Source organism: Dipodomys spectabilis, unplaced genomic scaffold (genome assembly GCF_019054845.1).
Source record: "Dipodomys spectabilis isolate Male_0828 unplaced genomic scaffold, ASM1905484v1 ptg000178l, whole genome shotgun sequence".
NCBI classification, from domain to species: Eukaryota; Metazoa; Chordata; class Mammalia; order Rodentia; family Heteromyidae; genus Dipodomys; species Dipodomys spectabilis.
In genome coordinates, this window is record NW_024870855.1 from 12,150,693 (window position 1) to 12,167,342 (window position 16,650).

Consider the following 16,650-nt stretch of genomic DNA (forward strand, 5'->3'; position numbering starts at 1 on the left):
CCCTGCCTATCCTAGTTCATTCCTCCACTTTGGTCCCTAAACATCCTGTGTGTTTTCATGCCTGGGCTGGACTTCTTCCCATCTTTCCAGCCCCAGTTCACATGCCACCCCTGTGTCCCCCTCACCCTTGTCCCGCCCTTCCCTATCTACTTTCTTTGCTGTTGGTGAAGCCCCCCATCCTTACTAGGATGATGCTGTATTACAGCAGGGCTTTGCGGTATCTCTTCACTATTGCACACCCAGGCTCTAGTATAGGAATGAGTACATAGTAGGCTCTTACTAAAAGTTTATAGAATAATTAATGTTTAATTCCAATAGATAAGATTAAAATGCATTTTATTCCCAAGTCACCTCTTCAGTTGCCCAAGTTCAGTTTGTCCCCAGCTTGCTTCAGTTCTTTCTATAAACTGACTTCATTTGCCATCTACCTGACCACCTAACAGAGCCACAGGCCATAACCTATAACCTGGAATGCTGGGGGCTGAGGGTTGTATCACAGACTCACTGGTATAAAGATCCTGAGGTCCTAACAGTTAGAGGTAAAGAAAAAACTGAGGCTCAGAGAGGTTGCATGTAAGTCCACCTGCCTCTCCTTCAGCATCACCCTGCAATCCATAAAAGATGCCCAAGGTAGGATCACAGGATAAAAAAGTGCCTGGAGCACTGCCAACTAGATAATCCCCTAGATAAACTAGATAAACCCCTAGAAAGATCACGGACCTGTGTGGCCTATTTTCAGGATGCCCACTCCATTGCCTAGGCCTGCCACTCTATGTCCTCATGGTCCCCCATCAATCACTGCCTTCTTCCTTTGAGCTTCCTCTGACAACAAGTCACTAACCAGACCATTTCATCCAAAGGATGGAGTCTAACTGCAAAAGGAATGGAGCTAAATGGGTCAAGTTAACAAAGGAGAGGCCTGTGAGTTACTGAAATATATTTTCACAATAAAAATCCAAGTCTGACTGGTACCTCTGAGCATTTTACTTTCTCAAATTAAGTGATGGTTCTGGCTAGCACACAATGTATTACTACAATAAGGAAACCTTAGATTCAGATACTAAATATGAATTAATGATGATGGCCTTTTAAGTAATTCAAAAAGCTCCTCAAATGGAAACTGAGCATGTAATTACTAGACGTTCTTGGCAAATGCAAATGAAAAACAACAAAAGATCTTCAGATAAGCATTCCAATTAAGCACCTTGGGATTACTGAGAGATGAATTTACAGGTATTCAGACAGAGTTATCACAGTATTTTTTGCAGTACTAGTAAGTTCTTCATAACATTTCTTTGAAATATTATTATTGGCATTTAGAGGAGTTGTGAAGCCAGGGAGAGGAAAGGTAACTGGTCTTATTATAAAATTCATGCCTAAGATGACAAGGGCTCAGAAAAACAGGCTTAAGTAAATACTTGCTGAATAACTGATGAGCCAAACAAAGATGAGAGAAACAAAGAGCTTAAATTTCAATCCTCAGTCCCTCCTACTGCCCTCAGGCCTTCTTGCAGACTGGCCTATACTTCTCACGACTTATTAAAACATGAATTTGGAACACCTCTTGAAGTCACTCAAACTGCCCTTTTGTGCCCTAGGTGGCTAACGTGGCAATGTAGTTTACAGAGGACACATTATGTAAGACTTTACAACAGCACTGTGATGTTCTCAGATGCCCACCAAGGACTCTAGCAAACTGACTCCTCCAAAGTCATTTTCCTGGCACCTACAGATGGATACAGTGCCAGGTCTTCAGATGTGAACAGCTCATATGTCATCCTATTATGCCACCTGGCCTCAGACCAGTACACCTTTAAAATAGATTTATTTAGGCTATAAACTTACAGGACAGTGTCTCTGTCTTCAAATGTATTACGTTTAAACAGCTGGGAAAACAAAATCCTGACTTTCCGATGCTGAAACCTCTAAGGCCAATTTGACAAACAGTCTAAAGAGGGCTATGGCCATCAAATTCTATTAAAGACACAAACTTAAATGATGTTTCATACTGCACTAAGGAGAATTTGGGCTGGGCAAACTCTCCGGAGTTCATCATCCTTGTGCTGCCCTTGAGGTCCAGTTAAATCCTACTTAACTCAATCAGGAGTGGAGGTTTTATGACTTTAATCAGAAGAGTTCTAGGTTAAGAATATGTGTCATCTAATGGAACACTGGAGTATATTAATTCACTATCTAATTGTACACTTGCTCATTCTTGTTACCCTGATATTTGTTCAGTAATGAATTTTTGAAAACTATGAATTAACCTATAATTAGGCTGTTCTCAAGGAAGCCACTTAGTGACACTGGAAATCCAAATATGTGCTAGTACAAACCAGTGTGCACTGCCAGATAATGGTCAGTTACACAAACAAAATAATAATCATTTTGTGCCCACATGGTTTTTATGTCTTTACTTTGAGCTCATGGCAATTAGAGAAACAGACGGTGTCATGCCAAGTGTCAAAGGGAAATGGTGACAGTATTATGTTGAAGCCCATGAAATTGCTAGCTAACATTATTTGACGATACAAAATAATATGAAAAGGGTTTGTGGTATAATGACGCAATTATCACTGCAAATAGGTTTTCTAACTTTTTCTTAGGAAAACTTCTCAAGATTTGCTTTGACTTCTTTTCTGAAATCCAACACATACTGTTCAAAGTAGAAAACTTGAAAAACCATAGCAATAAACTAGAGATTATATACCCAAGGCAGGCACTGATGCCTGTAGTCCTAGCTACTTGAGAAGCTGAGTTGGAGGTTTGAACCTAGCCCAAGCAGCAAAGTCCAATTAACCAACAAAAAGCCAGAAAAATGGAGCTGTGCTTCAAGCGCAGCCTTAAGTGAAAAAACAAAGGGACAGCACCCGCGCCTAAGTTCAAGCCCTAGCAGTGGTACCAAAACACACACACACACACACACACACACATCTCCAAACTAGTCATATAAGGAAACTGTCTCAAATAACAAAATGACACCCTCTTATTCACTATACTTAGTGAAAAAAGTTTTGGTCCTAAGAAAGGTGCAGGCACAAATAGTTTATACCTGCATCCTTACTCCTTGCCTAGATTTATTTTTCTGCTGCTTCTCTGTGGCTTGAGGCTCCCTCTTTGAGGTAGGGGTGTTTGTGGGGCTGACCAGCAAACCCTTGTGCCTACAACAGGGCCCAGGATGCAGTAAATACTCAACAAATTTCTCCTTGGGGCTCAGTCTTGGTTTAGTGAATGATATATTTTCAATGGGAATAAATCATAAATGATAAAAATTATAGCATTTTCAGAGTCAACACATTGCATTTAAAAGATCATCACAGGCAGGTTATTTTATCTCATATTAAAAAGAAAGATTTATCTCTTGACAAAAAGCAGGTTACATCAGGTAATTTATTTGCACAAGTACACAGTCATGCATACTGGAATAAATGATCTGTTTATCAGATGTACTATCCCAAACTTTGTGCTTTTAACTGAAACGTGGCTAAACTTCTGCACCTGAGCCCTCACTACCTGCCACGGCCTTTGCCAAAACCAGAAGCCTGCAACCTCTCACTATGCACCTGAAAGGACAGTGAAGGTGCTTCTTATATACAGTTGTACTTACTTTCAGGATTATTTTTAACATGAGCCAAAAACAGCTGGGTGCTACCAACACATAAGCATTTATGCTAACTAAAGGACACCTACCAGCATTAGTAAAATTCATGGCTTCTGAGAGCTAGGAAGTAACAGTGCTGTCCTGTGAATGGCTCAGGAAGCATATTTGAAAGGGATACCAAAATTCTGGCTGACCACAAAAATATTTTTAAATAAAAATATTTCAAAACAGAAACCTAAAAATTACATACTTGAGACAGATCGTACGAAGAATCCCAACAAAGGATGCCTGCTTCTTAGGACAGGTTAGGGCTATGTACTGGGAGTCAAAACGGAGAATTGTGCTTTATTGGGATTTATTGTTTCAAAAGCACTGGGGTTTGAACTTGGATCCTCACAGTTGCTAGGCAGGTGTCCATACCTCTAGCCATACCTCCTGGCCTTTCCAATTTAATCTCTGTTATCTACACACACATAAATCATAACAGTTTGACTATTCCAACAATTTATTGAAATAAATACTCTAGGAGGTTTCTAAAGTTTATTACAAAAACATGTTTTAGAAGGTTGGAAGTATGGTACTGGCTTCATTTGACATGACAGTTCTGGTTCTGAAAGATTGTTACTTTTCTTGTCATGCTGAGTCAAGCAGCTCTGCAATAGAAGTTGGTATTTGGGGCCAATTGTGTCATCCAAGATTACAGTGACTAAGCTCTGGGAATGGGTCTTATGTGTGAGTATGAGTGAGTGTGTGTGTGTGTGTGTGTGTGTGTGTGTGTGTGTGTGCGTGCCCCATATACATTATGCCCTGTACATAACTCTCACTATTCATGTATGTTCATGGATTTAAAATATTTAAGCAAAATAATGTAAAATGAAATAAGTCTTAGTGATTGTTGTACATAAGTATCTGTTTGAAGAACTGTTTTTAAGTAACTAAAATACTTTATCCAGCTACCTTAAAAGTCTAAAAGAAAATAAAAAACAAATATAACGTTAATAATATTGATGAATTTATAATGAAAGCAGAGAAACACATTCACCTTATTATTGAAAATGGAACTCCACAGAGAAATGGTAGACAGTAGGCAGTGGGGAGATGCTGGAGAGAACAGGAAGTGTATCTATTCTAAGTCTGAGATGAACCACCACACCTGACTGTTGAAGGTAAAGCCACTGAAGTACCAGAAGTTGGGATAAGGGCTGAGGAGAAGAAAAACTCCAACACACACACACACACACACACACACACACACACACACACAAAACAGTTACATGAGTGTGGTCAGTCAGTAGAAATTCCATTATAATTTTTTGTTGCCAGCCATTGTTGAAATAAATATCAAATTTTTCATCCTTATATGTGGTAAGAAGGCAATCCCAGAAGTAAACAAAATTTGTGAGGAAAGTTGTTTCTGATATCACAAGAAGCCTTAGAAATAGGTATCTTCCTATGGACAACTCCAGTGAGACTAGTACTCAGTACCTCAGGGCCACACAATATAAGGATACCAGGGTTTTCACTGTAATATCTCATATAAGAGAGAAAGAAGAAAAGACACAGCAGTGACACCTAGGTAAGATGTATCCCCTGTGACCTGAGGGGTCATGTGAGTCCGTGAAGAAATAGGAACAGTGCTGTCCTTTAAAAATGAGCTATTTTCCCCCCAGCTTTCAGGCAGGGTTTTTCCCAAATTAATCTTTAGATTGTTGAGTACTCACATTAGTATAAACATGTGCAGGGAAGGAAATTCCTCAAACTCCCCTGGTATTCTATTCCTGTATTAACAACCCTACTTCCAAGAAGCCGGTCTTTGGACATTGCAGTGTAATGATTGCCAGCATGTCCATCAACAAGCATTTGCTCAACACAGGGAGGACGTTATCCTGTGAGGTCTTTGATGGCAGACCTTCCCTTGTGTTCCTCTAATTGCTTCTCCTGTCAAATCCAACTCTAATCCCAGACTCAAATGTCCTTCTGCTAATCCTTACCCCCCCCCCAAGCACTCCACCACAAGGGGTAAGAATGTACACCCCCATCCATGACTATAAGCCTCCTTTCCTTATTCAATATAGCTCAATTTGATCTGCAAAACAAGGGGGTATTATCTCATCTTCTCAAGTGAAAAAATTAAGACTCCAAAGGAATAAATAGCCTAACATTTGTCCTTCCTTATTTCAAGTCAATGTTTGTATACCACCTCTCCATTTATGCCTTCTTGCTCTTGCACGATTAATATAAAACTTTCTTCTCTAAGGCCCATGGCTGAGCCTCGTTACCCTTTCCTCTTTTCCTTATCACCATATATTCCCCCCACATATATATTAAGTTCTCACTTTTTCTCTTTTAAAATGCCTACCTACATTCTAGATTATTCCTTGTGCCTTTCCAAAGCTTCTCATTTAACATAAACATTAGATTTTAGCACTCTCAACTTGCTATGTCACCTGACTTCCAAACATCTCAAATACCCTTTCTAAAGGAAAAAAAGACCAACCCTGGAAGATTAGCTTCTAATAGTCATGTGCCCAGGGGAGTAGAGAGCATAGAGGAAAGAGGAAAGAGAGAACAGAAGTGCAAAGAGCTCCAGGGAGCACTTAATGGAACATTATTTCAGCCATACCTTCAGAAATGATAGTAATTTTGATAGCAGAACAACACTATCTAGGGCAAAAGAACACTACAAAAGCACAGAAATTTAGACTGAGGCATTGCTCAAGTGATTGAGAACCTGCCTAGAAAGCAGAAAATATGGTTAGAAAGATAATGTGGTCCTAATTAGTCCAGAATATTGCATTTCAGGTTGAGAACTTTCAATTTAATATGGTAGATAACAGAACTGTAAAACCTTTTAAATCAGGTAAAGTTACATAATCAGATTCATAGTTTTTCAAAGAAACTAGTGGAAAAGCATAAATTCATCATGCTATATACAAAGTTAGGTACAAGATTATTCGACAAATAGTTATATATCATACTAACACCAAAAGCCTTTATTATTTTCACAAAAGGAGACTAGGGTAAGTATATAGGTAAGCAAATAATGTACACCTATTTAACAATGGAATAATGAAAGTTTAAAAACTAGCCTATAAAGTAATAGGCATAAATCAAATATAGTGGTGCACACTGTAGTCACAGCCATCAGGAGAGCTGAGACGGAAGACTGATGAGGCCAGCCTGGAAAACCTAGCAAGATCCTATCACTAAAAAGAAAAAGAAAAGTAGGAGCAGCAGAATGATCTAATTTTTAGATAAGTATCCATATGCAGAGAAAAAAGTATGAATATATATACACTTCCATACATATATACCTACACAGAAATTTATATATTTATATATATTTATATTTACTTCAGGGAGGTGATTTAAAATTCTCCTTTTGTTCACCTGGACAATGGTGTTCCCCTAGCTGATGTCATCCTCCTGACCTAGACATAGAACAATGCCATTTACTGAGCTGGGAACCTAGGAGGAGGCAAGTTCCAGTCAGGCATGTGGACCCACAGCAGCCTGTGGGGTGTGAGAAGACAAAGAGAAACCAGCAGAAGGTTCTAACCTGGAAGCACCAGGACTTCAGAAGGTAGCCAGATAAGACCCTCTGGAAGCATGGAGAACACCAATAGTAAAGACACAGAGAAAAAAACAGAGAGAAAAAAAACAGAAGCTACAAAATCTAGAAAGATAGGTATGGGGGGCTGGGAAGGCGGCTCAGTGGTAGAGCGCTTGCCTTGCATGCATGAGGCCCTGGGTTCCATTCTTCAGCACCACATAAGCAAAAAGAAAAAAGCCGGAAGTAGTGCTGTGGCTCAAGTGGTACAGCCCTAGCCTTGAGCTGAAGAGCTGAGGGACAGCGCCCATGCCCAGAGTTCAGGCCCCATGACCGGACCTCCCCCCCCCAAAAGAAAGATAGGTATGGAGGGTACAAGTAATTTCTGGTATTAAAGAATCCAGCTGAGTGCTGGTGGCTCACGCCTGTAATCTTAGCTACTCAGGAGGCTGAGATCTGAGGATCACGGTTCAAAGCCAGCCCAGGCAGACTCATCTCCAATTAACCTCTAGAAAACTGGAAGTGGTGCTGTGGCTCAAGCAGTAGAATGCTTGCCTTGAGCTGAAGAGTACAGTGACAGAGCCCAAGTCCAGAGTTCAAGCCCCATGACCGTAAATAAATAAACAAATAAATAAAATAAAGACTGCAAGGACTAAGAATAGTCTACAAAAGCAATGGTCTCATAAAATGTCCCAAAGTAGTAATGTTTCATTCTAAAGAAGTCAGAAAAGGCAGGAAACAAAAGCCTGAACTTAGTCATCTATTTCTTGAAATCTGGTTCAGGAGGATGTAAAGCAAGGTGTCGATTAGAGCAGCTATGTTGGGGCAGTAGTTATAGCTGAGCTCTGGATTTCCTGTCTTCCTCTGTCATATTTTATGTACATTTTCTTCAAATAATCTATATCACTTTTGTAAGAATGCTTAGATGATAGAAAATACCAAGAAAGTAGCTTTATATGAAATGGTGATAAAAGACAAGAAGGGCTGTTTTTCAGAGATAAAGAAAAATTGTTTTTCTCAAAGGAAGTAAATTATTGAAGGACTGTGGGCAAGTGTCTGTGGTTTATTTGTATCTCAGTTGTGATGAACCGAAGGCTCACAATGGGTCCCAGTCAGGCCTACAGGGTGTGTGCAAAAGGGTTCACCAGACCAAGGAAAGATATTACTCAAAGATGGGCAAATTGTGTAACTTGCCTATGCTCAGTGAGTAGCTGCAGAGAAAAGGAGGATGCTGAATGTATAACCAGCTAATACATTTCTGCAAGGCGGCCCTGTGCAGGCCTGTCCTGCTTCGGTATGAATATTTTTTCCTTTATTTCTTGTGTGCTATTGTGATTTCTTTCTTCTTTGTTTCTATTTTGTCTTTTTTTTTTTAAATTTCAATCTTTTGCTCTGAAATGGGCTTATGGAATATTGTATAAGCCTAGAATCTATTTCTTTTCTCCAAATGATTGGCCAGTTCCCCGCAGCATTTTTAAACTAATTCATCTTGTCCTCTTTCTGTTGCTTTGAAATGCCATACTAGCAATTGTGGTCAGAGTTAGTGTTCTCACATTCTCAATTCTTACATTTATAATTAGGGAAAGGAAGCAGATCCTCCTAATTAAGGAGATTCTGCTTACGCTATAATCATAGAAGCAAAAGCATAACACAAAACTATGTACTTAAAGACTAACTGATGACTTATAAAATTAGTCTCTACTTCACTGTCCTTCTGCATTTAACACTAGATCAATCTCTACTTGCTATTGACATTTTATTGATTCATCTCTCACTGACTATTAGAAGTTGTAGCAAATACAATGTTAAGTAATCTGTTGAGCAAAATTATGAAATAGCCAAGTTTTTAAAACTTAATGTAAAGCATTATTGGAAATTTTGTGACATGGAAAGCAATGACCAGTCAATTTGTGGCAGACAGTCTTGTTAACAGTGAAGACAAGAAAACTGGCAAGAATGAGGAGAAGGTAGATGTTTTTTGGTTTTATTCTTTTTTTTTTTGGGTCTGGTCATGGGGCCTGAACTCTGGGCCTGGGCGCTGTCCCTCAGCTCTTCAGCTCAAGGCTAGCGCTCTACCACTTGAGCCACAGCGCCACTTCCGGCTTTCTTCTTTTTTCTTATGTGGTGCTGAGGAATCGAACCTAGGGCCTCAGGCATGCAAGGCAAGCGCTTTACCACTGAGCCACCTTCCCAGCCCCCAAGGTAGATGTTTTTTAAGCAAATGATTTACATTCTGAGGAAAAAAAACAATGATTCACCTTAGGGAAGTATTTGGGAGGTCAGATCTGAGAGCGGACTTCTATGTCCACACCCCTCCCCCCCAAAAAACCCCAGAAATCTCACTCAATTTTCCCACTGTGGCCTCCAAAATTAGTCCATTATTACAGGCATAACCTAAACTTGGATAACTATAAAATAAACTTATAATTTTATTTCTCAAACAAACCTTTGATCTCCTAGTCGCTACTGTGAAATATGGCCTCAGATCCTGAGAGATGCTACTTTTTCTATTAAGAGTTAGCCTCAAATCCTCCATATTGTAATCAAGTCTGAACTTTCCAATTTGGTGGAATCTTTTCTGATCATTTTGACAGTCATTCACATCTACTTAATAATAATGTTCTGAAAAGAAAATTCTATACTCTACAAATCTCCTATATAATCATGTGTCTTCTAGCTGAACTCTAGAAGCCTTTGATCAGATTTTCCCTCACACCTCTACAGTAAGTTTTAGATTGGTATTTCTTATTACAATGAATATAAACTAGGCTTCAGTAAGAATTTGTTAGGTGTCAGGTACTTGCTAAGTATTTTCCATGTATTCCTATGTTTAATTTGGCCAACCTATAATGAAGTACCATTATTATTCCTATTTATATTGGGAAAACAAGTAGACAGGTTAAGAAAGTGTTCCTTATCACAGAGCTGGTAATGGGCCAAGCTAGTTTTGGAACATGTGTAATTCTGAAGTTAAAGTCCTCTTCACAATAGTATTTTCCCATTAGGGAGTCTACTGCATTCCTTCCTTCTTTCCTGCCTTCCCTCCCTCCTTTCTTTCTTTTAAAATGTACAGACAAAATGTTTTGTTTTCTGTAGAAAAAACAGGTTGAGAAGCTACTTAGTAATTTTCCTATGTGGAATTCTATGAAATTTCTCTTAATGGAAGACTTCAAACTTAAAAAATTCAGTGTCAGATCAAGAGTTGAACCAGACTGACAGTAAGAAAATAAACACAGCCGGGCGCCAGTGGCTCATGCCTGTAATCCTACCTACTCAGGAGGCTGAGATCTGAGGATTTTGGTTCAAAGCCAGCCCGGGCAGGAAAGTCCATGAGACTCTTATCTCCAATAAACCACCAGAAAACTGGAAGTGGTGCTGTCTCAAGTGGTCGAGAGCTCGCCTTGAGCTGAAGAGCTGAAGGACAGCGCCCAAGCCCTGAGTTCAAGCCCCACGACCGGCAAAAATAAAATAATAAAAAAAGAAAAAAGAAACACCAATATTTGATCCAGAATCTTAGTGATACTCTAGAGAATTCAGTTGAAATTCTAAGAAATGGATCATTTGGAAGTAGTCGCAAAACATTGTCAAGTCCTTAAGTCAGAAAGACCATTACCTCAAGTTCAAAATACTAAAAAGTAGAAATTATATGTATCTCCCAAGAGCACAGACCAGATCTCAGTCAAGTTTGTACTCTGAATTCAGACTCATGTTCTGCCAGATCCTCAGGCAGGCTTGTGCTGACTTCAGATGTATACTCTGTTTCCATCCATTTGGTATAATAAAGTTGCACAAAATATTAATTCCTAGGTAGTCCATGCCACATGTCAAAAACTAAATTTTTTGATCCATAGCCATGAAAAGTCTTATTTTACTTATCAAACTTTGTTTTCTTTACTACCTCTGGCTTCATTTTGGCCCCCTCCCAAATCTGACAGTGGCACAGAAAACACAGCTGACTCTCTGGCCCATGGTGACTTCTGACTCGTGGGATCCTATGAAGGAAATATCCTCTGGTGGCACCTGGTCAAGCCTAGACTTTCTTTAAGCCCTTTCTCTAGGCCTGGCTGGCTGTGGGCCCATGTCGTTTTGTTCTCTAAGCTTCCATCTGAAGAGCCATCACTCAAACGTATCAATTCATCATTTATATATGAAATGTTGTTTAACGAGTACTATCAAGAGGTGATAAAAGCTCCCATGTGTTGATGAGATGGAATTAGTCTCCCAATACCAGGAATTAGACACACCCATGATATGTAAGCACATACACACTTGAGAGATTCAAAACTTTGTTGTAATTAGAGCTGTTAGAACATTGTCCTAGCCACCCAAGTCACAAGAAACTTTGAGCAAATTAAGGCAGTCTCCTGGCCCCAGGGGACAAGGGATGTGATCCACACAAAGGAGACCAGCTAGACCACTAACTGATTCACATTGGATGTTTTAGGAAACTACTCAGACGTCCTCTTGACTCTCTTAGAATGCAGTGATCTAAAGTTGGCAAAAAGATATTAATGAGGGAGAGTTCCCTGCAAGCCATGAGCTTATGGCAGAAAGATGTGAATACTAGTGCTACAGATAAGAACAGTAAGTTTGGTAGTTCTGCAGTAAAAAGAACTCACCCAGGAAAGGTTAAGTGAGAACCTGACAGAATTGACCAGGGCCAGCAGGAGAAATGTGAGGTGAAGGCCACAGGTAATTTGAAGTGGGAAGACTCTCAAACTCTGGCCCCCTGGGAGGATGCTGTCATCATGGCCTTCACAGAGCAGAGAAAGGGCACATCCAAGGTGCTGGGCTCATAAAGTCATGGCGCTGGAAAAGACTAAGGGTGTTTTATTCCGAGATGTTTATCCATCTGCAATTTAATAGGGAACATGGTGAAATTACACACACACTCCTGACTTTTAATACTAAGCACTCAATCACTTCACTTTCTCAGTCCTTCCTTCCCTCAGCGGCTAACTGAGGGAGGTGACCCAGGTCATTCCAGAGTTCTGAGCCAGGTCTTAGAGGAAGATCATGCCCATGAAAAATGTCTGTAAGACTATCTGCTCAGCCACACACTCCTTCCTAATATGCCACTGTACCTCCAATGCTCTGACACAATGATTACAACTTTACACTAGCATTGTGAACTACACTGTAGTGTAGTATCTGGGAGTAGAAATATAGAAATAACTCATGGTATTTAGTATTATCTCTGTAATAATATCACATCACCTGTGGAAAAATAAAGAATGAGCACAATTCAAATAGGTCAGCAATCTTCAATATAGTTTCACTGAAAAGAAACCAGTCTCTGTAGAGCTACTGGCCTTTTCCTTCCATGTTGCTAGACAAATTAAAGAGCAAAGAGCTAGATGGAGACCTGCTCACCTGGGAGGAGGCATGTGTGCGCAGGGACTGTGTGGTCTAGCAGGAAGCACAGCAGGCTAGGAGATTTGGCTGAGAGGCCTAACCCTTCCAGGAACCATGTAACTCTTGGGCAAGATATTTTGCTTTTGCTGCCCATTTTCTATTTGTAAAACAGCATAATTCTACATGTTCTTTTCTACCCAAAAATGTGCTAGGAACAGGGATAAAGTGTGTGAAAATTCTGAGTTTTTTGAGAAACAGTATTAAAAGCACTGAGTGAGCATGGTAGGACAAAAGGCCCTGATATGACTAGATGAAGGAAGGCATCGGGGAAGGTGACCAAGCAAATGACAACTGTCACAGTGAGATACAAACACACAGCCCCAATGTCCCTTGAGAAGACCACCCCAACAGACAGGCATGAGAGACACGTACCTGTCTCACCGGCACCCAGGATCTGACAACTACACTGCCATCTTTTCCCTTTTCTCCCTCTCTTCCTTCTTGTCTTTCCCTTTTCTCAGCCCTTTCCTGCCACAAACATTCTGCATGAAAGGCTCCCATATTCTGAGTCCTAGATATAAGCACCACCTCCAAGTTACTCATGGTGTGGCTGAGGGAATACCCTAGCCTCAAGTTGCTCAGTGTGGCTGAGGGAGCACCTGAGCATCAGCTCACAGCATGGCCACAGCCTCTGAGTGGCTTGCTCCCAAGGGGCAGAGAAAAGCCACAGCTGCCATGGCTGAACTGACAGGGTCCTGGCTCATCAGCTAGCCCAATCCTCTTGTGATTTTCTCTTTTGCCCGTCTGTCCTTTCCCCCTTACCCTCCTTTGTTGTATCAATTACAGTGATAACTAACTGTTCATTTGCTTTACTTAAGTCTTAATACTTATTTCCTAGGAAAATATTCCTGTAATAGGGAGCAAGAGACAGATGAGAACCAGTTAGAAGGATGCACCCGGGCAAGATGAAGAGGGGGGCTACATAAAATCAAATGGCATCAGAACTCTCTGTGGAAATTCTACAAGACTGAATAGGCAACGTTCTTTGCAGCCAGGTGCCAGAGGCTACCGCTTATAATCCTAGCTACTCAAGAGGCTGAGATCTGAGGATCACGGTTTAAAGCCAGCCCATGAGACTCTCATCTCCAATGAACCACCAAAAAGCTGAAAGTAGAGCTGTGGCTCAAGTAGTAGAGCACCAGCTTTAAGCACAAAAGCTCAAGGATAGCATTCAGCTTTGAATTCAAGCCCAGGACTGGCATAAACAAAAAAAGAAAGAAAAAATAGAGATATGTTCTTATGGAGTAAAAGTTTGGTGTATAGTTAAGGCAAACATATTTTAAACCTAGCAGCTATTTCCTCACTCCTGATTTTAGAGGTTGAGTTATGCATATATCTGTAACAATGGTACCAACAGTAGCTTGAATTTTTCCACTGGGTCTCTATTCCAAGTGTTGTGCTAGGTGCTTTACAAACCTCTAAAGCTCTGGCAACAAAGCCAGCATTATTACCCCCCCCCTTCTCCCTCCCCCCCATCCCCCCCCCCACCTCTTCTAGAGGAAGAAGCCAGACTGGAAAGTTAGGTAACACACCCGGGGCCATCTAAGTAGTACAGGATAAAGGTTGCATCCAACACTGCTGTCTGCCTCTGGAGTCTGTGCTTATTAAATTATACTATTCTGTCTCTATGTTTATCTTTGTAAGATTTTGCTTGCATTCCTTTTGCTTCTAGGAATGCTGATTGAGAGGAAAAGAAGGCAACAGCAAGAGAATTAGCATGGGGAAGAGATGGGCAAAGGCATGCAGAAAGGAAGAAGAAAGAAATGCATTACTTCCCAAACTATGGTCCTTGCCTTAAGAGGAATAGCTGCCACAGCTGCCATGTTCAGTGAACTCATTTGTGTCATACTCCACGTTGCCACAGAGAGGCTGGGAAGAGGGAAGTGGAAGTTGGGAGCTTCTAAGGGAGCGCAGTGCAATGCAGTGGAGTGCCTGGACCTCCGACTGTGAGAAGGCAGACCTGGAGGCCTGTGACCCTCCACTGACTCCTGTGGGGGCCACGCTGGAACTCATCCTCCGTGGTGGTCCACAGGTGCCTTAGCCCTGAAGCCTGCTTACATGTTTTGATCCCAAGTCTTTCCCTTATTCCAGTGTCCACAGTCCAAGCAAACAGCAGGAGGACCTGACCCATCTGGATCATATTAGCTCCTTGTATCATGCTATTTACATTCATGAGGCATGGTATCGCGAGATCACATTCTGTAAAACTTTTCCTTAAAAAACAGTTTTATTCTCTAATCCTCTTTTTATTGGTTAGAAGCAAAACAAAATGGGTCATATATATATGAAAGCACAGAGAAGAAGAAAGACAAACCATCCTAGAAATGACTGGCCAACAGACACCCGAGAACATTTATCCAAGTGGTTTCCCCAGGATATCGAGGGGAAACGTGCAAACAATTTTCTTGGCTATCATCACTTTAATATGAAACTTAAACCCCAATGCAACCACAGGCACATTCCTTTACTCCAAGGGCAGCAGAACTGTGCTTAGGAGGCGTGGGCAGAGCTCTTACCTGGCATGACCATGGTCTGTGGGGCTGCTGCATCAGTGCTCAAGCAGAGACGGCCACCTTTGGCTAATCTATCACATAGCAAGGTGATGCGTTTCTTCAGTCGGCTGGTATCTTTTGGCATGCTCAATTGGCTGCTGAGGTTCAAAGCCTGCTCCTTGGAGCTCTTTGACAGGCAGGTCTTCAGTAGGTGTGCAATAGCAGCATCCACAGTTTCTTCCCAGCCCTGCATGCAAAAGCCAATTTGGAATTTATGCAGATGACAGCAAGCAAACGGGGCACTTTACTGTCGAGCAGGTGAGGCAGCTGGCTGGGTGTTTACTCTGAAGAGCCTGGTTTTGAATTCTAGCTCGATATCAATTGTCTGGCCTTGACCAAACTACTCACTTCTTATAATGTGCTCCTCTGATAGTTAGGATGAATGAAGAAGATGATATATGAGAAGCGATTACCTGGTACCAACTATACACCAACCAATAAAAGGAAGGTCAGCCTTTGAGGCAGGAGTGTGGGTGAAGGAGTGAAGTTTGTTGTGCTTGTGGAGCCAGCCCCAACAGAGAGGAAGTCAGGCAGGGGAGACGAGACCTTTGGATGCTCAGGAAACACTGCACTCCAGAGAAGACTGTGATAGCCCCACTGCTAGGACCACAGCTGTGGAGCCACAGGCAAGAAGTAAAGAAGCCTCCTGAGTCAGGAGGGATTCTGTGATGCCAGGACCTATCTAGTCCCACTTCAATGTCAAGTGATAAAAAGTGACACAGAGCAAAGAAATGGGCCACTACCTATTTCTGCTGGGAAAACCCTGGCTGTAGAACCAGTGAAGATGACCTGGAGAGGCACCATTAGGGCTGCATAAGACCTTAGCATCACCACAGAGGATTCCAGAGCCCAGGGAGGACCACTTCCAGTGGGCTCAGTTGAGGGGCTCCCACTACATATCCCAAAGGAGCCCCACAGATGACTGGCTAAGATCTTTATGGGGGTGTGTGGAAATACAGGTCTTAAGGAACACAACAGGGAAGTATGGGTTCAATCTGACTTAATTTGAGTGGGTTATCAATGTGACTCCATTTGTACCCAAATACTGAGAAGGTCAAGACACTGAATGAATGTATCCTCACAGACTGTAGAACAGCCCAAGCCTCGTGTATCAGGGGCAGGACACGTGCGATGTGGAGATGGGGTGTTTCTGGATCCTTCACTTAGCACCCTAACCTTCAAAGTTGCCTTGACAAGCCACCTCTCACATACGCAAATGGATAGTGTTACTCTCAGGTCTCAACTCCTGGCTCCATATGCTCCTGTTCCAGGGCACTCTCCCCTGCCTCACCTGAGTCCATACTTTCCCCTCCCTTAAACCCTCAGCTGCAGTGTTCAGTGTCTACTCTTTGCTAGGCCAGTCCCCACATAGGACAATACAGGCCCTGCCTTCCAAGGGCAGTGTTTCTAGGTCCCTCCTTTGAGCCTCAGCTCTCTTACACCTAGTGTTATCCCAGCTCTCCCTGCCCTGTACTTTAGTCCCTGCTTGCAGGTTGAGTTCCCCACAAAGTATCCAGAGCTCTCCACATCAC

At 41.6% G+C, this 16,650-nt stretch overlaps 1 protein-coding gene across 5 annotated transcripts in view; it reads right to left on the reverse strand.

Annotated features, from left to right (window-relative positions):
* The window catches only part of Bbs9 (Bardet-Biedl syndrome 9), a 319,067-nt gene that overhangs the window by 41,128 nt on the left and 261,289 nt on the right, over positions 1-16,650 (reverse strand). For all 5 annotated transcript variants that reach the window (XM_042695124.1, XM_042695122.1, XM_042695125.1 and 2 more), the window contains exon 20: positions 15,083-15,305. In XM_042695124.1, the coding sequence (XP_042551058.1) occupies positions 15,083-15,305 (223 nt within the window). The remainder of the gene's footprint in view (positions 1-15,082; positions 15,306-16,650) is intronic.